This window comes from Trypanosoma cruzi, genomic scaffold (assembly GCF_000209065.1).
Source record: "Trypanosoma cruzi strain CL Brener 1047053517131 genomic scaffold, whole genome shotgun sequence".
Taxonomy (NCBI): Eukaryota; Euglenozoa; class Kinetoplastea; order Trypanosomatida; family Trypanosomatidae; genus Trypanosoma; species Trypanosoma cruzi.
The window spans coordinates 613,857-636,366 of record NW_001849574.1 but is presented as its reverse complement, the minus strand read 5'-3'; the positions used below and the strand labels follow the sequence as shown (position 1 = coordinate 636,366).

Sequence of the window (22,510 nt, the reverse complement as noted above, 5' to 3'; positions counted from 1 at the left end):
ACCGCCTTTTTTGTTTTTGTTGTTATTATTGTTTCTCCTTTTTTTTTTTTTTTTTGGATTTGTCTGTTATCTTTTCTTCCTCCTTGTGCAAGATATGTATTTGTGCGAGTTGATCTTTTTACTTTCCTACACCCATAGCAGTCAGATGTAGGCAACTCCCACCGACTTGGGGGATGTATATTCATTGTTTTGTTGTTGTTGTTGTTGTTGTTGCTTCTGTGATATTACTGCAAATATTATTGTCCACGTCTTTTTTTTTTTTTTTTTTTTCTATTCCCTTTTTTTTACTCTTTTTTCTTCTTCTTTTCCTCGACTGTGCCTGACGCTCAATTATTTGCACGGTGGCAGCGAAGGAAGAAAAGGAGGGAAGGAGGGGAGAACCGTTCACACACGCTCTCATTGCCCGCCCGCCCCACCCTTCAACCATGTCGGACCACACTGTTTATCCGAAACCACTTGTGGTTACGGAGGAGCGGCTGAAGGAGGCTCGCGAGAAGCAACTGAGGCAACAAGCCCTAAAGGAGGCACTGGAAGAGCAAATCGCACAAACTAGACGACGTAGAATCGATCATCACGCTCCTAACAAGAAGAATAATGTGATGAAGGAGGATGGGGTTCGGCGGCAGTATACTTTCACTTATGAGGACGGTCACGGTAGATTTATTCAACGGGACAATTCCCCAGAACCTCGTGAGCATCCAACCCGGACAATCACTGGCACTTCGACTGTCGATATGACAAGTGATAACGCTACCGCACTGAGTATAATTTCTGGGCACAGAAAACCCTTGGAGCCTGTCCCCAGCAAGAATTCTCAGTCAAATTCCTTGCCGCCAAATTTTTCAATGAGCACATCGGAAGCAAACCCTTTAGTACCAAAACGAACCGAGCACAGCGGCCAACCCCTTCCGGTGGATTCCGGGTCCAGTAGTAGAAAACAAAACGGCGGTATGAACAATATCTCGCCGAGAGTACGTGATTTGTTTCCGCAAGGCGCATCCCCTAAGAGTGGTTTGAGGTCTGCGGAGTTAGTCGATGAAGGGGGTTGTCAGAAGAACTGCATTCCTCGCAACTGCAACTTGGAGGATGTTAAACGGTTGCTACAGGGGCCACAGGCATCGCCGCGGCCGGCGCAGCCCCCTGCTGGTGGAGGTCGTTCCCCATTTCCTCTGCGAAATATCCCCCAGAAGCATCATACGGGTCACCTTCCCCCGCTAGATCCTTTAGAAGGGGCAAACGGTAGGCAAAGATCTGAAGAACCTTCGACGGGAGTCGACCTTGCTTTTTCGCCTCCACACGATTTTTTAGGCGCTCATCCTCCGAATGTTAAAAGCCCGCGGCTTCTCAAGTTGAAACAACTATCAACACCACGGCGACTCTCAAATGAGGGACGTGGCCGACCCACTGTAAATGCTTTGGCACCTCGCAACGGTCAGGCGCGGGTGACAGAAAATACGGTGGAGCGGCTGCAAAAGGAGTTGGAGTCTCGCGACGTTCAAATGGCGAAAATGAGGGAAAAGGAGAAGAACTGGGAGGAACAGGTCAAACAGCTGAAAATAGAATTAAAAAGCGCCAAAAAAAAGGAGCGGGATTTGAATAGACTAGTCAAGGAGGGCCCGAGAAGAGCGGAGACGGCGCCTGATCAGCCGTTTCTCTCCCCGCCTACGCTGAGTGCTCCAGGATTACCTGCAAAGAAGGGTTTTGGCGCCCCATCACCCCCTGGACAGGGGAAAAAACAAAAGTTTGCTCGGAGCCGTGTATTCAATCAACAAACATTCCGTCCTATCAGTGCGCCCTCCGATGCCGCCTCAAGCTCCTACGTCCCTCAAGAAGAAAATGTGGCATCACTTATGCAGGAGTCCTTCAAATGTGCTTCTGTTTTGACGCGAAAGACAGCATTTGGTTTACCTGAGGAAAATGCTAACCGTCCTGTACCCATAGAATATGAACATCTCCTGCAATTTGTGAAGGAACAAATCATCACTCAACAGCAGGCGGATGCGTTGTGGCGTCTCTTTAGTAATGAGGAGCCGCCATTGACTCTCCTACGCCGGCAATCTACAGTAGCTCAACCCTCTGATACGACGGTGATCACCAACACTGACAATTATTTAGTTCTTGAGAACGGAATAGAAAACTCTATATATAATGCTAGTGATGCGAAACGGAAGGAAAAAATTTTTAATGAAGAAATAGACAGGAAGGAATTAGTTTGCAGCAATGGGCATGGCCATGAAGAGCTTGAATTGGAAGGCGATACCTTTGAAACATTTGCAGAACTTCACTTGGAAGAGTCTTTTTCTCAGGAAGAGGCGGGTGATGAATAAAAGTGAAAGCTGCTCAGAGTCTATGTATTTGTGGTGTATGAGTGTGAAGATGATGTTTTGGATTAGCGTGTCTGCGTGTCGACACATTTTTGCTATCAGAGGATCAGCTTTGGGTTGATAAGTAGAAGTAAAAAAAAAGGGGTGCTGCGATTGGTTGCCCTTTCGATTTTCCTTTTATTTATTGCTGTTGTTATTATTTTTTTTTCTACGTTTATCATTATTATTATTATTATTATTATTCCATCCATCCATCTTTGCAGGTTTTTTTTTTTTTTGCTGTTTGTATGTGTATTTTACTTGCGTGCTTCAGCTGCTGTGACTTTTTCTACACATATATACTTCATTTTGTTACTCATCGGTGTCTGTATGTATATATGTGCGTATGCGTGCAATATGAAGAATGTACAAATTTCCCTGGCAGTGTTTTTGTGTGTTTGTTTGTTTTTTTTTCTTTTTCTTTTTGTGTGTACTGCTGCCTCAATTCTTTTGCGTGTAGTTTGGTATTCAATGATCGTCAACAATGATGAACGGAGCATTGACTTTAGTCAAAACCCATCAGGCGAACTAGACGATGAGGTGCTCACATCTCTTCGTGACGCATTACAAGGCAATGATAACTACTGTAAGCTTGTTTTTGACAACAATCGTCTAAACGACGACGCAATTGGCATTCTGGCCGCTATTTTGAAGGGGTCTACCCCCATTGAGCACTTGTCTCTCTCTTCATGCCAATTTCGTGACGTGGATTTTACGCATATTGCCAACGCCCTCTGTGTAAAGAAAGTGTTGAGGCACCTCGATTTGTCAAAAAACCCCGAAATCACTAGCGCGGCTGCAGCGGATCTTTCACGGGTCATTCGAACACTGCCGTCATTGCGGACTCTTCTGTTAATTGGAACAGGCCTTCAGCCAAAAAACTGCTCAAATATTCTTGCCGCGTTGAAGCAGAGCCCATCCCTTAAAGTGGTGGAGTTGCCGTACACGGTGGGCTTCAAAGTCCTCGACAGCTTCCGGAAATTGCTTGAGGAGAGGAACGGTGACGAATTAGAGGATTCGCAGAAGAAGAAAAAGAAAAAAGCCGCGAAATCTGAGGCAGCGCCGACGGATTCGGGGGATGGGGCTTTTTGTTGTTCCAAGTGCGATACGTGGAAGGCGACTTCTATGCCAAAACTTGTCTTGCCTCCGATCCATGCATCTCAAACAGCGGGACAAAAACCCCTCTCGAAGTCATGCGGTCCCTCCAACTCTTTGCGGATGATGGAATTTCGTTGTTGGGCGGACCCGGCTGTTAAAAACGCCGCCGTCCACCTTCATGTACTTGACAAACGGTGCCATCTTTGGGAAGTTTACCAGAAGGAAAAGAAAGAAAAAATTCTTGCAAGGCGTGGTGTAGACGAAAAGAATCGGGCTGTAAAAGTACGCTCACGGTACGGTGGCTATGATGCCTGCCCAAATCTTTAGTAGTTGAGAGAAGAACAGCAAAAACAACAACAAAAAGGAGACACACCTTATAGTTGCGTATATGGTTAGAAGATAGTCTGTTGTTGTTGTTGTTGTTGTTGCTGATTTTGTTGGTGGCTACGGAATGGAAGGAATAATATTTATTTTTATTTCTTTCTTAGCCGGTTTTGTTGTTGTTTGCCGTGCGACACGCATCTTATGTTGTTGCGTGGTAACAATATTTTGGTTCCCCCTTTTTTCTGCATGTTTATTTTGATCTTTTACTCTTGCTTCTTGCGTATACTCACTGGGGCTGCGTTGATCTTTTAGTTGTTTTTCGGCGCACGCTCATATAGAGTACACCCTCTTCCTCTTTCACTCATGTAGGTACTTTTCTGTGTACCTATCCGTCTGTCTGTCGGGAATTGGCTGTGGCTTGCTGTTGTTGACATGATAACACCTTGTGTTCTGGGATTTGTTGTTTTTTTTTGTTTTTTTGTTTTTTTGTTTTTTGTTTGTTTTTTTCACTTCTGTCCTTATGTTGTTTTTTTTCTGGCGGCTCTGCGAAAGGGGAGTACTGAGACCGTGAGAGGGCGTTTGTGAAACTGATTTTCAATGCGTTACTTTAGAGTACTGCACAATTTTGACGCACAGGACGGTGTGGAGCTTACCGTCAAGAAGGGCGAAACCGTTTTCACGGCGGAGAGCGAGGTGCGGGAAGGATGGATCAAAGTGGAGGTTCTCCATGACCCGAGGCGACGCGGATTTGTTCCGTTCAATTACTTGCGCGAGACGACAGAGTCCCTTTCGAGGGAACAGGAGGAAGGGAGCAGAGGCATTGGAAGAGAATTGGGTGGGATGTCAACCGCACCCATGACACGTCAGCCCTCTGCGGTTCCAAGGGAGACATCTGTGACGTTTACGTCTGGTGCGTTAGATTACGGTGATAAACTGCAGAACATGTACGGTGTTGGCGCCTCGGCCCCAAGCCCGGTTTCTCAGCGCAGCCGGTCTGCCGAGCAGAGCATGAGGCGTGTAAATGAGAACTCAATGACAACGGCAACAAAAGGGGCAGTGATGGAGTCTTTGCTGCCCTCCCAAAAGGTGCCGTCCTCCCCTCCCAGCGGTGCGGATCCTGTACCAGAGCGATCACTGCTCAACAATCCAAGTGCGATTGTTGAAGCGTTTATGAAAAACGAACTCCACTTCAAGCAGCTCATCCGGCAGCGTCAGGATGCTCTTGCGCAGATGCGAACAACAGTCGAGGAAGCGATGTCCGAGTTAGCAGCGTGCAAGGAGAAGAACTTCACACTGGCGCGCAAACTTCGTGAATTGGATCAATCCGTAGAAAAGGAACGGGGACGTTGGAAGGAGAGAATCATGGAAGAAAAGGCGTACATCAGCCGATCCATGTCTTCCGAGTAGTTTGTTCCTCTGCTAACCGGCATCTTCTTCTACACGTTTGTTACACTTCCGCGGAGGGTATAGAGAAGTAATAAAAACACAGAGGGACGCGTAGAAAAAAACTCCGCTTCCAACGGTTTAATTGTATCATATCTTTTTGCCTTCTTTCTACCTGCATTTTCCTGTCATCCGCCATTTATTAATGTTTTGTTTTTATTGTTGTTTTTTGGTTTCCAAGTGCATGCAATTACTTGTTATTATTATTATTATTATTATTATTATTATTATTATTATTATTATTATTATTCTTTATCATGACTCTCTACTTCCATCGATGATAAGTTTTTTTTTTTTTCTTAAAATACTGAGAAGAGCGGTAGGAAAAAATGAATAAGGAAAGAAATAAGTCCGGGTTGTCACCTGCTGTGACAGTATACGGCAGTCTTTTATTAAACATCGTCAGCAGTGTTGGTGTAGTTATTATAAACAAGCGTCTGGTGTACATGGAGGCTGGTTTTCGGTTTGGAATTGTCCTTACAGTTATTCACTTTATCGTCACTTTCTTGGGATGCCTGTTGTTTGCTTGGCTGAAGTTCTTTGAGGTTAGTAGCATTCCAATACTGAAGGTAATTCCCATTAGTCTGGCATTTTGCGGGTATGTGGTATTCAACAATCTCTCGCTCCTTACGAACACAGTGAGCGTGTATCAAACCTCAAAGATTGCCTGCACACCTCTCATTGTCTGGATCGAGTACACGCTTTACCACCGGCGTGAGAACCGACGGACATTGTTATCTTTAATACCCATATGCGTGGGGGCCGCACTCACGGTGTATTCTGACGCCAGCCTGAATCTCATGGGAACCCTCTGGGCACTTCTGGCAATTCTTTCCAACTCCTTATATACAGTCTGGGGAAAGACAAAACAGTTGGAACTGGAGGTGACATCCATGCAATTGTTGATGTATCAGGCTCCGCTTAGTGCCTTGCTGCTGGTTTTTGCTGTTCCCATTGATGGTTTAGGGGAACTGGTTTCCTTTGAAATGACATTCAAGGCAGTTTGGGCGATTGCACTTTCATGTCTACTTGCATTTGGTGTGAACTTTTCGTTTTTCTTGTTTGTGGGCCGGACCTCCCCTCTTACTATGAACGTTGTGGGGTACTTCAAGACGGCGTTGGTCTTTGTTGGTGGCTTTATGTTTCTCTCATCGGAGATGAATGCAAAAACTTTTAGTGGGGTCGCGTTAACTCTTGTAGGGTTGTTGTTTTACACCCATTCCAAGATGAACGGACTGTCAGCCCCGTCGTATTCAAGAGAAAAGATTTAAGGCGCAGAGTGTCTGCGAGCGAACGTGGGGGAGGGGGTGGACGAAGACCGGAAAAATAAATAAATAAATACATTGATGGAGTCATGTGTGTGTTTGCATGGACAGGGTTAATGTGTAGTAATACACATTGTATCCATCCGTGTCCATACATAATGTTTCTTTCTATTAAGTCTTTTTTCTTTCTTTTATTATTATTATTATTATTATTATTTTTTTTTGGTTGATGTTTTTCGTTGTTGTTGCCTGTTGGGCAGGCGATTAAAATAAGCGTTTGATAAATAAAGAGATTGATCGATGCGTATAAACGTATATATACATATATATATATATCTTTACATGCAAAGAAATTTACTTACATACACGCGTACATTTTTTATTTGCGTTGCTTGAGAATAACACGCACATGACTGAGTTACTGGAGGGTAAATGCGCATGTATGGAAGAATTTGCCGCGTCTGCGATACCCACTGTGCTGCTGCTGTGGCGCGGGAGGACAGACGACGCTGCAGTGGCACACGGGAGTCATTTGGATGTGGTCCATCAGTCGATTTTGCTGTATTTGCTACGGACACTTGATGGCATGTGTGGATCGGATGTGAAATGCGTGGAACAAACAGAAAGTGCGCTGAAACTGCGTCTTCTCCTTTGGATTTCTTTCAAGGCGCTGTATTTGGAGCCCCCCGGCGGCGGTCATGAATTCCCGGGAGAGTGGAGAAGTGAGGTGCTTCGTGACAGCAAGGCTGCGGAGAGAATATTGGCGTCTGATATATTTTTGGGCAATGGGGGTGCTGTACATTGTCAGAAAGTAGAGGTCTTGTCGTGGCTTGTGGTGGAGGTTCTTCTTCAGTACCGTTGTTATTGGGAGCATGTAGACATGTGGGGTTCTGTTGAGGGTTGCCGCACGCATCCGTTTATTTTGTGGGCCGTGGGGAATCTCAGTGAGGTGGGCACCGAAGGAGCCCATCCGTGGGCACTTTCGTGCGTGCAGCAGCGGGCCGTGGAAATGATTGTTTTGCTTGGGGCCGACGCCGTGTTGCTTGAAAGAAACAGAGAATTGTTTACGGACGCCTATCTTCGCACGCTTGTTGCGGCAGGGCGTGAAATTTTCACCCCCGAGCTTTTTGGGGGGTTAACGAGCAGCATTCGTGACGGTTTGATCCGCGGCGATCGTCTGTACCACGACGATCTGTGCGTCCTTTTGGAGACTTTGCGCCGCCACGTGTCTGTTGACACGGACGAAGGACGCGTGCGTGATTTGCGGACCGTCATTGATGTTCTTTTAAATACAGCGTGTCCCTTTTCTTGCGAAAAGGAGATTATGCGTGGCGTGGAGGCGGTCTGTGCATGGTTTGAGTTGCTTGGCCTTCAGGAGGACTATCGCCACGTGCTCACGGAGGGTGCCATTGACGGTGAGGTGCTGCGCTCCGGTCTTTCGCTGCACGAGGTGCAACAAATGGGCATCCGAAACGAAATGGACGCCGCGTCTTTGCTGCGGGTTTTAGCTGCTCGCCCAAATCACAGAGTGATGCCCGGTGATTCACGAATGTGAGTCCATGTTTGCATGTAACTTTGTTTTCTCTCTCTCTTTCTCTCTTTAGCCCCAGCTCTGTTTTCAGTGCGTGATGTTTATATAAATACACATTCAACCCTGCTTGTAGATTTGTTGGTGCACTTGGCGTGGTATACATTTTCTTTTTATCCTTTCTTTTTTTTCTTGTATATATATATATACATATATGTATATATATGCCGTGTGTAGTTGTTGTTGCTGCTTGTACTTTGCCACAGGGCAACCGCACCGTCAGCAAAGCAAGACCGTAAACGACGAAAGAACGCTCCCAATGGTGTAGACCGGCCGATTCCCCAATCCGAAGGGTTAGCAATATTTATTAGTATCAATACAAAAGTACATACATACAAGAACGTGTATATACATATATATATATATAAAAATAAAAACTAAAATTAAAATAAAAAACGAGGTGCTTGGAAGTTTTCTCAGAAGAACTCAGCGATAAAAAACAGAAACAAAAAGAAGATCGCAAGGGAAAACAAGCAATCAAACGTCGACCCGCGCAGCCCGGAAACGCAAACTGGGGTGAGTGGGTAAAGGAAGTAAAACGGAAAGCGGATTGGGACCCACAATAACTCCAAAAAGGAACCCCAGGCGGGGTCAGAGCCATGGAAAATGTCTCTGACAACCACATGAACGGAGGTAAAGGGGACGACTCCTTAGAGGATCTTTACGCCTGTGACAGTTTGTTTGACGAGAGCGGCTCCGAGGATGATTTATTTCTCGCCGCTAATGTTGAAGAGCAGCTTCTGATGCCTTTCTCGTGTTTTACCGAGAAGGATCTACTGAGCGTCTTCAATGTCTCCGCACCGTACGGTGACCCTGTGCGTCTGCATCCCGAAGAAGAACCTCCAAAGGAGACGCGACTGGAGGGCCCTGGGGTCCTGCGGGGTGTTCGTATCCCTTCGCCGAAGAAGAAAAGGGAAACATGCACGCACCGGAAGAATAAAAGCAGCACGGAGAAGAATACTCGACCTGCGGGCAAGAGGAAAGAGAAGCCATCGAATACTTCCTCAAATCAAACTCGACGCCTGCGCACGAAAGGGTTCATAAAGGCTCTTACACCGGATGACCTCAAGGACGATGAAGACTACAAGCGCTAGTCATTCACAGCTTCTGAATTTTGGGCTGTTAACACCGATGGGAACGGGAGAGATTCCGCAAGTATTCCCGATCCCGGCCAAATGGAGGTGTTTTTTGTGGTGATCCGATGCGGTCCCACAAAAACCGGGCTTATTGCTCCCAATGTTATTGAAAACAAAGAGAGGAAGAAAAAAAAGAAAAAAAAAGGAGAAAAAAGAGAAAAAACTATGTGCGTAATTCTTTTTTTTGGGAGGGGGGGAGGGGGTTGGTTCGTCTTTTTAATTAATCGAAGAGGAGTAATTGATAAAATGGAAAACGGAGGCCGATGTGGAGTCGTGGTGGTGGTGGGGTGGTGAAGGGAGGGCCGGACGGCAGGGCTGTGGAGGAGCGTCACTTTACCGCCACCCTGCCTCCTGCTCCACGACACCCCCGCCCCCCGCAACGACCTTTTGCACATGCCTCTGCAAATAAGTGGATGTTTCAGAAGGAAGAAGAAGAAAAAGTCTTTTTTTTTTTTTTTTTTTTGCTTCTGGGAGTAGGAGAAAAAATAAGGGGAAGAGGACGTTATGATGTTGGAATGCTTCTTATCTGTACATTCGCCGTATTATTAATGCTTGTTTGGTTTTTTTTTTTTCTTGTGCTTTTCTTCCGGCTTTGGTTGTGTTTTTCTGGGCATGACTGACCGTTTTATTTTTATTTTTTTTCCGTTTTGTGGTGGGGGGAACATGTCACAATATTTTACTGCGCATCCTGGCACCGCAAAAAAAAAAAAAAAAGAACTGGAAATTAGTGGTAGCTCCTCCAAGCAGAATATTTAAAAATTTGTTTAGGCAAATGACGCGTTTGATTAATTACTTTTTAGGCCTTTTATTTGTCGTGTTCTTTTTTCTGCCCTGCAGGGCTTATGCAGGGGAAGAGGTATTGGCGCCAATGTGTACTGAGGTCATAGGCTTTGCTGGGGAGTACAACAGTCACATTCGCATTGGAGTTCCAGTGTCTCCAGCGGAGAATGAGGCTATCGTACTTGTTCTACGGGCCTTTCCGCTGAACTTGGGTGAACTCTCTCAGCGGTGGATACAAATGAACGTTACGTACCGTCTGCGTGAGGGTTCTACGGTCTTTTTGCAGTCTGACAATGATGGCATCGCGGTGATTCAAAACGTGGAGGCGGGCACAAACATGGACATCGAGGTCAAGCGTGTGCGGAAGGATGGCCCTGTGCCGTTCCGTTTTTGGAGTTTTCACGCGAATCGTCCGTCTTGTCATATTGATGTGTCACCTACCAATTCATTTTTGGCCCCTATTCCTGCTCGTTTTGGAAAGGTGGCTACCCCTGTGAGAGTGTACTTCAAGAGCATAGCACCGCAGGGAGCCAAGGGATTTATTTTGGATATTACTTACGGCTTTTTCTCGACATCGCCTGTGAAATACGAGGTGATGCAATCACCAACAAGTGCAGCTGGTCTGACGCGGACAAGTGGGGAGGTGGTTCCGTGGAGCGAGGGCGTGGCTTACATGACATTTTCACCTTCAATCTCAACGGAAACCTTGCAACTGCTTCAAGTGAAGATTCTGTGGGTCGATGACATCACCGCCGCTGGTGGTACCGCGGAGGGTGTAGATCCTGCAGTGCCACCGGAGGAATTTGCAAAGAAAAACGCAACGCCGTCAGAAGTTACAAGCAAGGAGCCATCTTCGCAGCAATCCAAGGCTGGAGATAAGAAGAGAGGGTCCGTGCTTGGTTTATTATTTATACTTCTGTTTTCTCTCGCTGTATTTATGCTTGTCATGTCATTCGTCAACTATCGGCTGAAAGGCGCAACTGAGTTCCCGGAGATGATCCCTTTTGTGGGGGTTTTTAGGTCATGTGGACAGTACGTGTCGCTAGCGACGGAAGCATTTATGCGGGGCAGAGGTAATCATCGTGGTGGGTATTCCGATTTGAGCCACGAGGCGGTGAGCACGGACCGCATCTAAAGCAGCGCAAAAAAAAAGAAAAAAGGGGGGGTTGGGTGTGGGTAGGGGAATAAGCAACAGCTGCTGGTTGGTGGTTCTTTACACGAAGAATCCAAAGAGAAGTTAAGGTATGTGAATTGTTTGTACGCATCAAGGGAAATGCAATTTTTTGTATTTGTTGTTTTTTAAAGAAGCGCCACGGACGATGTGAATGATAACTCTTTTTGTTTCTGCTGTTGCTTCCGTTTGTTGTTCCTTGTGACATCTTATTGCTGTGACGCGTCTATCTGTATGCCTGCGTGTGTGTCTGTGTGTGTGATTTTTTTCTTTTGAGCTAACAGGTTTGCCTGGAATTTTTCTCCTCCGGTTCTTTGGCGTTTTGAGATTGGACTTCCTCTTGCTGCCAAGCGCCGCGGCGAGAGCCAACAGTTGCCTTTTTGTGAGAAGGCACACGCGGGCTTCCACGCGGCGGCAGGAATAGGGAGGAGAAAAAAAAAAGGACAAGGTGAAGATAAAATATTAAAGGGGACAGCTCTATCGAGCAACTCACGGACGTGATGATGAGTCAGAGTCTCAATGCATTGCGGAGCGGGACCGCATGTTTTCCAACCACTATAGCGCAGCAGCGTCGATGGATAACACGGCTGTACACATCTTATTACCCCGGTGTGTTATATCCCAACCAGCTTGTGCAGCATAAGCAGCGTCTGCCACCGGGCGTCAGTCTCAGTACGGCGCTGAAGGCAAGAACCCAAACGCGACAAGAGCAATCTGTGGCTGGAAGAGAGGTTCCCGAGGAGAATGAAACACGCGGTGTTTCATGGACCGACGCCAGCAGCACGGATGTGATGCATACGGGCAATGCAAGGAGACAGGAGAAGGTGTCTGTCGCCACAGGTCGATCTTACGTGCCGCTTGGTGAGGTGGCTAAGTTGGAGTTGCAAGGGGATTATTGTATGGAAGGAGGTTTATTCCAGGAGGCGTTGGAGCGTTACGGTGTTGTTGCCAAGGCGTACTCAATTGCCTACCCCGAGAACCATTCACAGCGTATTGGTATTTTATTAAAGCTCGCCAGTGCCTTTCGTCACGTCGGTCGACTTGATAGCAGTAAGGTAAATATTGAAAATGCGTTAAAAATGTTGGATGCATCGAGTCGACCGTCCCTTGAGCTTATATGTGAAGCCCTGTTGGAACTGGGATTGACACGAGAAGCAAAGAGCATGAAAAACGAAGGCGCAGAGGCCTATGAGGAGGCAGTGGAGGTGTTAAATCTTTTCCACAACTGGGGCGAATCACATCGAATGTTGCGTTTGCTTCCGCGTCTGGGGCGTCGCTTCAACCTCAACTTTGAGGAGAAATTTGTGTACTTCAGTCCGTTTGACTACGACCGCACCTTCGCCATTGCAGACCAGTGCATGGAGCGTGCGGAGAAGGTCTATCGCGAAACCGGGGACAGTAATGGCATCATTCGCGTGCTTCAGTGCAGAAAGGAGATGATTGACAAAAAGTTCTTCAATCTTCGTGACTTTGCTGGACGCATACACACAATGCGGGGGCATTGGATGCGGCGCGCGCAGCATTTAACAAACGCCCCGACACCCGATGAGCTGCTGCGGTACACGCCAACCATCCATCAGGTCTATCGCGACTTTAAGTACGAACTCACGGCCCCGATTGGTCGTGAGAAGGAGGTGATGCCTGGTGTCAATCGCGTAGTGCTCGACATGGGCAATCCCTACCGCCGACGCGGGCGATTGTCGAACAAAATGTTGCGTGATGCCGATCACAATTTTGCCAATTACGTCCGCCGAGAGGAGTACAATGCGTGAGGGAGCAATCTGTTGCAGGGAGAAATGGTTGTTGAGGGAAGCGGGAGGAAAGAGCCCCTTCAAGAAAAGGGAATTTATTTTTTCTTCGTATGTTTTTTTTATTTATTTGCAGCAACCGAATTTATATTTATATATGGGAAAATAGTAGAACTGCAATGCCGCCTTCAAAACTTTCGTCTTTTTTTTTTTTACGTTTGTGTAAAGTTTATCACCCTATTCTTTTCTACTTCTCTTCTCTTCTGGTCTCTTGTCTTCCCTTTGATCCCTCAACCCTCTTTCTTTCTCTCTCCTTGTGCAGTCGGCGAGTTTCAATACCGTTGCCGCCGCATTAGCAAGCCCCTCATGTCGAACACGGTCCCACCACACTATGTGCGGTTGAGGCGACAAAATTTGACCATTTTCCTTCACTGCGATGTGAACCACGACACCGTACAGGCGATTAAGGAGCGTTATGAGAAGTTGACTGGCCGCCTCTTCTACACCGTTAGACTCTACCTCGGCCGGCAGAGCCTGGACGATTTCTCCACGCTCTACAACTGCGGTATTGAACACGAGGGCGCTGAGCTCATTGTGGTGCATTCGAAGGCATTAAAGACGGACGGCACCGGTGAGTATATTTGGGAGGATTTGGAGGAGGCCACACAACTCCCACAACCGTCAAGGGAAGAAGCAAAGGAGACAAAAGAGGGAGAGACCTCTTTGGGGTCTCGTGAAGGAGGCGAGACTGCCGGGGAAGGCGGCAGTGCGTCACTTTTGACACGTCCTGGAGGAGAAAAGTCACATGTCTTTTGAGCCCAACGTCGGTTTTGTTGGGGTGTGACAATCCCTTCACTGCCTGCGTAACGCCACTGGTGCGTGTGGCACGGAGGGATAAGATTGCATTGGATTGGAAAAGAGGAGGTGGTGTAAAAAAAAAAAAAAAGAGAGAGAGATGGTGAAACTTGGTGTCTAATGATGTAAAATAATTTTATTTTAGAAGATTATTGACTTTAGTATATGTGCGCCAATATGTATGCGAATATTTGTGAAACTGTGTAGTTTTTGGATGACCCATTATTTGTTTGTGTTTGTGAGTAAATTTTTTTTTTTTTTTTCGTCGCGATCCTAGGCGTTTCTTTGCTTTTTTTTTTTTTTTTTTTTTTGAGATGTTTTTGCGTCTTGGTGGGAGAGGAGGGCTAAATAACGAGCATGCATAGACACATATTGTGCGAGGCACTTCTTCATGCGCAGTACGGGAGGAGAGATGCGCCATGTATTGCAGACTTTCCTACCGATGTGTCCCGAAAGGAAGTAGAGGAAGTTTATTTGCCGTTTCTCATAAGTGAAGAGGCCCAATTACGGCAGAATCTTATACTCGGTGATGTGGAAATCATTGGCTATGACAGTGGTTCACTGCTTGCGGTGGCTGGTGATGCCATTGCAGCAGGGCTAGTTTTGTCCGATATGCTCTCAGAAGTACCCGCCTCCACGGTGTTTCCAACGAGTGTCGGCCCTCATTCGTCTGCCAGATGAATATCCTGCGGCACCGTTGTTATCACAGAATTATTATTATTATTATTATTATTAAAGTTTTGTTGCACTCAAAGTGAATGAAGCTCAAAAAGAAATGAAAAAAAAAAAAGATGTCACAAAAAACTGTACGTATTTTTTTTTTTTCTCTTCTCTCTACTGTAACGTTTATATCGGGAGAAGAGACTATCTTCTTTCTGTGTGCACGTGGGATCTCGCATTCTTCTTTTCTTTGGCTCTTATTGCCACATCAAAGGGAGAGAACTAAGAGGAGGGGTGTAAGACATTTCTTTCTGCATCAAAGTATGGATGTTGCTCTCTTGCTTCAGCGTCAGATGGAGTTACACGGGGCGCTTCGACATCCGCCTCACACTGTTGCTCAGCTCCAGGAAGTTTACAGGACAATGAGGGAGTTGGCGATTTTCTTCCAGAGTGTGAGGTCCACGGCTGACATGCTCAGAAGCTCACCGGAAACCGTCTTTCAGTGCCTCATGCACATTGGTGTGGGAGACATTGTCAGCTTTGACAAGCAGCGACGGGATGGTGCAGTGCCGATGCATCAGGCGAAGGTGTTGACTCGAACCAACGCAATTGAGTTGGAGCCCCGCCTCCGCGCGGCCGTTTCTGCTGCCACGTTGGATGCCATGGTGGCCCACAGTAAAACAACCCGAACCCTTCTGCGCATCAAGGTGGAAGATGGCAATGATTTCACCATTGCAGAAAACGCACTGCAGCAGTTCATAGAGTACCTAGACTACATCGATGCTGCCTCGGGAAATGCTCCTGAAGTCATGTTTAAATTCTACATGGTGGAGGATGAGGCATCCCTTTTGTCGTTATTTGGTCGCGGGGCTTCAGAGGCTTCTCTCCGAACTTCTGAGGGTGGAATTTCAGCAGAAGCAACGGTTACCCTGCCATGCGATGAGGAGTTGGAAAACGAGGTACGTCGACTAGCGCGGGTGTGTGCATCGACAACAGAGTCTGTGGCAGATCGACTAAGTGCACTGCGAGTTATTAATCGATGGATCGACATGATGGGGGAGGAGAGTTTTCTTCACAATATTTCTCGGGTGGTTTCCCATATTTCAGGAACTTTGTCCGTCTGTGCGGCGGAAAAACGTTCTGCGGTTTGCCGGCAGGCATGTAATGTTATGGTGAGCATCGCAAGAAGGACCCCTGCGAGGCTTTATCACGATGGTTCACTGAAGGTAGCTCTCTCTAAGTGGTGCTCTGTTCTTGTGCGCGGTGTCTTCGTCACGGTGTCAGCAATCGCACAGGCCACAGATGTGGCTCTCAGAGCTCTTGTTATTGGCAGCGGGGGCAACGCAGCCGCGTTTAAAAGCATCATAGAGGGATTAGAATCCGGCACTCACCCAGAGCTGCGGCGCAAGTGTTTGGGTTATCTTGTCGTTGGCGTTGTCGCTTCAGGGGGTGAAGTTTGCTCGTCTCGATCTCGGCTTGCCACAGTGTCGAGCAAATACATGGAAACTGGAGACACCGCGTGTAGGAAGATGGCAAGGGCGCTTTATATTGCCCTTGTCTACTTCACAGGAGTATCCAACGTGGTGGTTAGCAAGAAATCCGAGTCTCTTATTCATCAAGAGGAGATTGAGCTGAAGGGAGTTTTACATGATGTGGAGGCCGTAGAAAGGATGATTTTCGGCGCCAGTGTGGAAAAGCAGTCCTCCGTCGTTTGTGGCGCCCAGGCCGGTTCGGTTCGCCGCAGCAGCAGCACCAATGCATCCTCCACGACAACAGAAGCGAAACAGGACTTTATAACTTCTGTCACTACTGACATCTACGACACCTCCGCCATGCTCGGGGGGGCCTGATACGCTGCATGCGGGAATGCAGCCAACAAGGCACCCCAATGTACTCTCGAGGGAAAATGGCATCTTTATGGGAAGCTCCACCAAGTGTCGACACCAACCACTTGCTTCACTGGACCAGGAGACCACGCGTGCTTTGCCGCCACAGCCGAAAGCTATGAAATTGAGTGCTTCCCCACGTTAAAAGATCGAGGAAACTTATTCACGCCTTAACTCGCGTAATTGATGACGGCATAAGCAGCAGCAAAGATTGAAATGAGGAGGTAATGAGCGCTGGAAATGCCATGGGCTTTCCCAATGAATTATGGAAGAAACTCTTGTCTCCTTTATACGGCAATGCTGACATGCTTATTAGACTGAGACAAAAAAGTTCTGCGGAGGGGTGAATGCATTGTTCCAAAGGTTGGCATGGCGGGAGCGGGAAACGAAGGGACCGACACATAACGGCAGTAAAAACAAAGATGAAACAGAAAAAGGAAAAGGTGATTGATGAGAATACGAGCGAGAGGGGAGGAGTACCTTTTGGACTTCCCGTGAGTTGAAATGTGTGAAGAAAATAGCCACCACCTGCTACAACATAGAAAGAGGGAAAATGAAATCTGAAAATTTGTGTATTGACTTTTTTTTTATGGGACGCGACACGAAATTACATCAGTATATTTGCATAAATATTCCTGCTGCACCCACAATGCCTTATTTGATTTGCGACGCATCACATTATCCATGATACTGTTGACTTTCTGGTTTCATTGTTGTTGTGGCCTCCCTTTTTTTTTTTTTTTTTTCGCTGTCGTTTGTGACTGTTGATTTGGGTTTTTATTGATTTTTGTTTTTCTTGCAGGAAAACGCAGTGTCACGTGTAAGAGGGTTTTGTGGTGCTGGTGGCAGTGGTAGGGCATTGTAGTTAGGAGCAGTGGAAAGAAAAGAGTGATGGCGTGCATCTCTGTGGCCAAAAAGCCGCGTATTGAGTCGAAGCCCAATGCCACGCCGTGGGTGGAGAAGTACCGGCCAATGACACTGAGCGAAGTGAAATCACAGGAGGAGGCGGTGTGTGCACTGCGGGCCAGTCTCCAATCGTCTGCAAGCATGCCCCATTTTCTCTTCCACGGTCCGCCGGGCACAGGAAAGACGACTGCAATCCTTGCCGTGGCGCGGGAACTCTTTGGGCCGGATTACGTGCACAGCCGCGTGCGAGAGATGAATGCGAGTGACGATCGTGGTATTCAAGTCATACGAGAAAAAGTGAAGGTGTTTGCACAGACGGCAGTGGGTAACGTCGGGCATAAAGTGCAGTCCGATGGCCAGGTGTACCCTGTCCCTCAATTCAAGCTCATTATTCTGGACGAAGCGGACGCGTTGCTACCGGATGCACAGGCCGCCTTGCGCCGGATGATGGAGGACTTCAGCGATGTCACACGTTTTTGTATTCTCTGTAATTATGTCAGCCGTATCATCGATCCCATAGCCAGCCGCTGCGCCAAGTATCGGTTCAAACCTCTTGTAAGAGAAACCTTGTACGATCGGATTCGAGAAATTGCAAAGATGGAGGAAATAACCGTATCGGATGCCTCTTTGGAGGCGCTGGATCGTGTGAGTGGTGGAGACTTGCGGTCTGCCATCATGTATTTGCAGTACGCACAGAAAGCGCATGGGAGTGACCTTACAAAAGAAAACTTTTTGGAGGTGTCGGGTAGCGTACCAATGGAGCTGTTGGAAAAGTACTTGAAGGCGCTTGTGACGAAAGACTTTGATGGCATGTATTCCTTGACGAAGGAGATTGTTGGGCAGGGATTCCCGGCAAGTCAGCTTCTTTCGCAGCTGCATCAATATATTGTTGGCTCAAGCTGCCCTTTGAATTCTCTTGTGAGGAGTCGCATCGCATTGAAGCTCTGTGATGTGGAGCGGCGTTTGTCAGACGGCGGCGATGAATTTCTGCAGCTTCTGGACTTGGGGACCACAATCTGCTCCCTGTGACTCGTCAGGGATGGGGGATATGATTAATTATTGGAAACAAGAGAACGAGAAAAAATAGATCCTTTGAGATGAGGGATGCATTGCACCTTTTCTGGCGTTTTTGCATGGCGTTGCTTCTCTGAGTGGGCGGGCGCAGGTATATGACACCAACGAGAGAAGAATAAAAAGAAGGAGGACGGCATGCCTTGCATTGCAGCGAAAGAAGTTGGGTGCTCTCTGCTGAAGCGCAAAGAATGTTATTATTATTATTTACTTGTTTTTTTTTTTTTTTTTTGCAGTTGTTGTGGTTTTTCTTTTTTTTTTTTTTTTTTTTTGCTTTTTTTAAATGAACAATTGGTGTGATGCACGCGCTGCTCTTCTCTTGCGTCCATATTAAGGAGAGAAAGAGGGAAAGAGGGGACATGTCTTCGAAGCCGTCAGATGAGAATGGTGTCCAGTTCAATACCGAGATGGATCCAGAGGCCGAGCTGCAGGAAATGCAGCGACAAGTGAGTGATCTACAGGAAGATTTGCGGCTAAAGACGCTGCAGGAAACGGCGGCACAGGACGAAGGTCATCGAAAGAGCACGGGTTTTGTAGCCACAAAAAACACCTCTATCTTTGTGGGGGGCCTGGACCCTCGTACAACGGAAGGTGAACTCCGAGTATTTTTCAGTTCATGCGGTACGATTAAACGCCTTACTATGTTGCGCGATAAGTTTACTGGGCAGTTGAAAGGCAATGCGTACATAGAGTTTGAAGCGCCCGAACAGGCCGCCGCGGGAATCTTGAAGGATGGCCAGTCACTACATGGCAAACCACTGAATGTTGCGATGAAACGTGATAACATTCCGGCGTTCCAGCGCGGTAGGGGGTCGAGTGGCTTTTCCCGGGGCGGCTATCGCGGGGGTGGACCGGGTGCGATGCAACAGCAGATGGCGATGGCTGCAACAATGATGGCTGCAAGCATGATGGGCGGTGCTGGGGGTGGCTTTAACCCTTTTGGTGGAATGGCGCGAGGACGCGGTCGTGGACGTGGACGCGGCGGAGTGCATTAACAACCGGAGGTAAAACTGGAATATGTGTATGACGACTGACGCGAGGCGAGAGAGAGAGAAGGTGGAGAAGGTGGCTTGTCAAACTCGCGTACACAGCGTGACGTGCTGTGGCGTCTCTTGAAGGAGAAATCATCACCGGAGCACGCGGTGGTGTCTCATATCACCCACGGTGGCAGCTGCAGCAGACGGGGCAGGGAAAAAAGCCAAGGGAGAGAAGGGAAGAAATATATCAACCGGAACCACCCACGCGCTCATTTCAAGAAAAAAAAAAAAAACATAAAAAAAAAAAATGAGGAAAATGAGGGAAAAAAAAAAAAAAGACGTGGGTCCTTGAGGAGAAAAATAAAAAATAAAAACAAAAACTCCACGTGAATTTTGACAGTTGTGCCCCTCCCTCTCTGTTTCTCGCTGGTGTGTGTTTGTACGTGGCGAATATCGCTTTCTCGTGTGATGCCTGGAAATGTGGATGCCTCTCTTTTTCCTCTTTCATTTTATTTAAATGAACTTTGAGCAGCCCTCTTTTTTTTTTATCTTGCACCGCGTTTGTTTCTGGTGGATTGGTTTCGCTTCACAGATGATGTCAACTGTGCATCGAATCCAATGCTTTGACCCCGTCCCGAGCGACCTGGAAATTGCCCAAAGTGCAAAACCCCATCCAATTAATCTTGTCGCGGAGGCCTTTGGCATCCACTCCTCGGAACTCAACCTCTATGGATCCACAAGGGCCAAGGTGAAAACAAGCATTCTCAAGCGGCTACAAAATTCACCGCCTGGGAAGTACGTTGTTGTGACGGGCATGAATCCGACGCCACTCGGTGAGGGCAAGAGTACCACAACTATTGGTCTCGCACAGTCCCTCTGCGCCCACCTACACCGACCCACATTTGCGTGCATCCGGCAGCCATCACAAGGGCCCACGTTTGGTATAAAGGGGGGAGCTGCTGGGGGTGGTTATAGTCAAGTGATTCCAATGGAAGAATTTAATCTTCACGGTACAGGGGATATACATGCCATCACAGCGGCCAACAATTTGTTGGCAGCGGCCATTGACACAAGGATCTTTCACGAGCGCACGCAGAGTGATGAGGCTCTCTACCGACGTCTCACCGCCGACCTAAAAAACTTTACACCCATCATGCGAAAACGGCTAGAAAAGCTGGGTATTTCGAAGGAGGATCCAAAGGATTTGACCCCCCAAGAGCGGACCCGCTTTGCTCGCTTAAATATTGACCCCGACACCGTCTCTTGGAGGCGCGTGACAGATGTTAACGATAGAATGTTGCGAGAAATTACAATTGGTCAAGGGAAGGAAGAAAAGGGTGTAACAAGGAAAACAGGGTTTGATATTTCTGTTGCCTCTGAGCTAATGGCCATTCTTGCTCTTTCTAAAGATCTAACCGACATGCGTGCTCGTTTTGGTGCTATTGTAGTGGCGAAAAGTGTGTCGGGGGAATTGATTACTGCGGAAGATATCGGTTGTGCCGGAGCCATGACTGCGTTGATGAGGGATACAATCGAACCCACGCTCATGCAAACGCTAGAAGGTACACCCGTTCTTGTGCATGCGGGACCCTTTGGGAACATTGCTCACGGAAACAGTAGTATTATCGCAGACCAAATTGGACTACAACTGGCCGGTCCGAATGGATTCGTGCTAACGGAAGCGGGTTTTGGTGCCGATATAGGCTGCGAAAAGTTTTTTAACATCAAATGTCGGGCCAGTGGACTAAAGCCAGACGGTGCTGTGGTTGTTGCCACGGTCCGAGCCTTGAAGTTTCATGGTGGAGTGGAACCAAGCAAGGCGGGTATTGAAAATGTTGAGGCTGTTCGTGAAGGATGTTCGAACCTTATTCGCCACGTCTTGAATATACAAAAGTTTGGTGTCCCCGTAATTGTTGCGTTGAACCATTTCGCAACGGACACTCCGGCGGAGTTGGAACTCGTGAAGGAACTTGTCCGAGGTGCGACAGGTGCCTTTGACGTTGTGGTGACGAATCACTGGGCTAAAGGCGGAGCGGGCGCTGTAGAACTTGCCGAGGCTGTCATTCGGGCGACACAGAATGTGCAGGTGGACTTCCGCATGTTGTATCTGGACACGGACAGCCTCAAGAAAAAAATTGAAAAGATCTGCAAAGAAATATATGGGGCAGCCGGTGTGGAGTATCTTAATGACACAGCCGAGAAGTTGGAGGAGTTTGAACGCTGTGGCTACGGCTTGTTCCCTGTATGCATGGCAAAGACACAATACAGTTTCTCTCATGACCCTTCTTTGAGGGGCGCTCCGACGGGCTTCATAGTGCCCATTCGTGACGTTCGTGTCAACTGTGGTGCGAAATTTGTCTTTCCATTTCTTGGAGACATTTCAACCATGCCGGGTCTTCCCACTCGACCCGCATTTTATGGCATAGAAATTGACGGTGAGACAGGTGTTATCACAGGGTTATCGTAAAACAAGAAAGAAAAAGGAATATAATATTTTTTTTTTTGATTTTGTCTTATGTATTTGGGTTTGAGTAGGGGTAAAGAGGAAATGGCAACCGTGTGAGAAGCAAAACGATGAGAGCCTCTTTTTGAATGTAATGTTTGGGGGAATGAAGGATTGAACATGGATTTGGGTTGGAATGGTGATTTGTTTTTACCAACGGATGATGATGTTTTTAGTGTTTTCTTGAAATATTTTTTGGATTTTGTTTTTATTTTTGTTTACATGTACGTCTGTGCTTTTATTCTTCCGTGTTGTTGCGTTTTACTTCGCAGGTGTGGGGACCTGAAGGCGATGGAGACATATTTTCTGTACGTGGCGAGTGTCGGTTTTTGTTTTTTTGTTTGTTTGGGGGTTTTCTTTTTTTGCGTGGTTTCTGCTGGACCCATAGAAAAAGAATGGCTGAGAAGAGGTTGTCTAACTTACATGCATGTTCAATTACATATTTGTGAACGTCATTGTTTTGTGCAGCCAAAATGATCATCATTTTTTTTTTTTATTTTTTGAGGAGAGGAGGGCTCGGGTTCCCATCAACGTGGTGCGTCAGAGTTCTTTCAAGAAAGAAAGAAAACTGCTCTTTTTATTGCAATTGAAACTATGCAGTGAATTATGGATCAGCTGACCCATGCTTTTCAGGGGGGGGGGAAGGAATATTGACAATCTCATGGCATGCAGGGGTGGAGGGACGTGCGTTCAACGTATTATTTTGCTTTTATCGCCCTTGTTGCCCCCCTTTTTT

The 22,510-nt window shown here is 47.1% G+C and overlaps 14 protein-coding genes across 14 annotated transcripts, besides 20 other annotated features; all 14 read left to right on the top strand.

Annotated features, from left to right (window-relative positions):
* Positions 1-22,510: part of a sequence feature (heterozygous, non-Esmeraldo-like haplotype) that runs on past both edges of the window.
* Positions 8-54: a sequence feature (A-rich).
* Positions 185-213: a microsatellite.
* Positions 251-307: a sequence feature (A-rich).
* On the top strand, positions 426-2,327 carry Tc00.1047053511517.160 (hypothetical protein, conserved; the record flags this gene model as incomplete). Its single annotated transcript, XM_810603.1, has 1 exon — positions 426-2,327. The coding sequence occupies one exon, from the start codon at positions 426-428 to the stop codon at positions 2,325-2,327; it is 1,902 nt and encodes a 633-aa protein (XP_815696.1).
* Positions 2,506-2,567: a microsatellite.
* Tc00.1047053511517.156 (hypothetical protein, conserved) lies at positions 2,694-3,788 on the top strand (the record flags this gene model as incomplete). Its single annotated transcript, XM_810608.1, has 1 exon — positions 2,694-3,788. One exon carries the CDS (start codon positions 2,694-2,696, stop codon positions 3,786-3,788), a length of 1,095 nt encoding a protein of 364 aa, XP_815701.1.
* Positions 3,867-3,901: a microsatellite.
* Positions 4,249-4,292: a microsatellite.
* On the top strand, positions 4,383-5,192 carry Tc00.1047053511517.153 (SH3 domain protein, putative; the record flags this gene model as incomplete). Its single annotated transcript, XM_810607.1, has 1 exon — positions 4,383-5,192. One exon carries the CDS (start codon positions 4,383-4,385, stop codon positions 5,190-5,192), a length of 810 nt encoding a protein of 269 aa, XP_815700.1.
* Positions 5,423-5,478: a microsatellite.
* Positions 5,558-6,499, top strand: Tc00.1047053511517.150 (hypothetical protein, conserved; the record flags this gene model as incomplete). Its single annotated transcript, XM_810602.1, has 1 exon — positions 5,558-6,499. The coding sequence occupies one exon, from the start codon at positions 5,558-5,560 to the stop codon at positions 6,497-6,499; it is 942 nt and encodes a 313-aa protein (XP_815695.1).
* Positions 6,685-6,710: a microsatellite.
* Positions 6,807-6,829: a microsatellite.
* Tc00.1047053511517.140 (uncharacterized protein) lies at positions 6,903-8,048 on the top strand (the record flags this gene model as incomplete). The annotated part of the gene is made up of 1 exon (XM_810601.1): positions 6,903-8,048. One exon carries the CDS (start codon positions 6,903-6,905, stop codon positions 8,046-8,048), a length of 1,146 nt encoding a protein of 381 aa, XP_815694.1.
* Positions 8,217-8,247: a microsatellite.
* Positions 8,446-8,476: a microsatellite.
* Positions 8,681-9,175, top strand: Tc00.1047053511517.130 (hypothetical protein, conserved; the record flags this gene model as incomplete). Its single annotated transcript, XM_810600.1, has 1 exon — positions 8,681-9,175. The coding sequence occupies one exon, from the start codon at positions 8,681-8,683 to the stop codon at positions 9,173-9,175; it is 495 nt and encodes a 164-aa protein (XP_815693.1).
* Positions 9,327-9,380: a sequence feature (T-rich).
* Positions 9,661-9,680: a microsatellite.
* Positions 9,990-11,132, top strand: Tc00.1047053511517.120 (hypothetical protein, conserved; the record flags this gene model as incomplete). The annotated part of the gene is made up of 1 exon (XM_810599.1): positions 9,990-11,132. The coding sequence occupies one exon, from the start codon at positions 9,990-9,992 to the stop codon at positions 11,130-11,132; it is 1,143 nt and encodes a 380-aa protein (XP_815692.1).
* Positions 11,669-12,940, top strand: Tc00.1047053511517.110 (hypothetical protein, conserved; the record flags this gene model as incomplete). The annotated part of the gene is made up of 1 exon (XM_810598.1): positions 11,669-12,940. One exon carries the CDS (start codon positions 11,669-11,671, stop codon positions 12,938-12,940), a length of 1,272 nt encoding a protein of 423 aa, XP_815691.1.
* Positions 13,157-13,199: a microsatellite.
* Positions 13,283-13,732, top strand: Tc00.1047053511517.99 (hypothetical protein, conserved; the record flags this gene model as incomplete). The annotated part of the gene is made up of 1 exon (XM_810606.1): positions 13,283-13,732. The coding sequence occupies one exon, from the start codon at positions 13,283-13,285 to the stop codon at positions 13,730-13,732; it is 450 nt and encodes a 149-aa protein (XP_815699.1).
* Positions 14,052-14,082: a microsatellite.
* Positions 14,129-14,452, top strand: Tc00.1047053511517.95 (hypothetical protein, conserved; the record flags this gene model as incomplete). Its single annotated transcript, XM_810612.1, has 1 exon — positions 14,129-14,452. The coding sequence occupies one exon, from the start codon at positions 14,129-14,131 to the stop codon at positions 14,450-14,452; it is 324 nt and encodes a 107-aa protein (XP_815705.1).
* Positions 14,482-14,506: a microsatellite.
* On the top strand, positions 14,563-16,281 carry Tc00.1047053511517.90 (hypothetical protein, conserved; the record flags this gene model as incomplete). The annotated part of the gene is made up of 1 exon (XM_810597.1): positions 14,563-16,281. One exon carries the CDS (start codon positions 14,563-14,565, stop codon positions 16,279-16,281), a length of 1,719 nt encoding a protein of 572 aa, XP_815690.1.
* Positions 17,209-18,252, top strand: Tc00.1047053511517.80 (replication factor C, subunit 2, putative; the record flags this gene model as incomplete). Its single annotated transcript, XM_810596.1, has 1 exon — positions 17,209-18,252. One exon carries the CDS (start codon positions 17,209-17,211, stop codon positions 18,250-18,252), a length of 1,044 nt encoding a protein of 347 aa, XP_815689.1.
* Positions 18,509-18,575: a sequence feature (A-rich).
* Positions 18,594-19,289, top strand: Tc00.1047053511517.70 (RNA-binding protein, putative; the record flags this gene model as incomplete). Its single annotated transcript, XM_810595.1, has 1 exon — positions 18,594-19,289. The coding sequence occupies one exon, from the start codon at positions 18,594-18,596 to the stop codon at positions 19,287-19,289; it is 696 nt and encodes a 231-aa protein (XP_815688.1).
* Positions 19,548-19,608: a sequence feature (T-rich).
* Tc00.1047053511517.60 (C-1-tetrahydrofolate synthase, cytoplasmic, putative) lies at positions 19,789-21,738 on the top strand (the record flags this gene model as incomplete). Its single annotated transcript, XM_810594.1, has 1 exon — positions 19,789-21,738. The coding sequence occupies one exon, from the start codon at positions 19,789-19,791 to the stop codon at positions 21,736-21,738; it is 1,950 nt and encodes a 649-aa protein (XP_815687.1).
* Positions 21,968-22,020: a sequence feature (A-rich).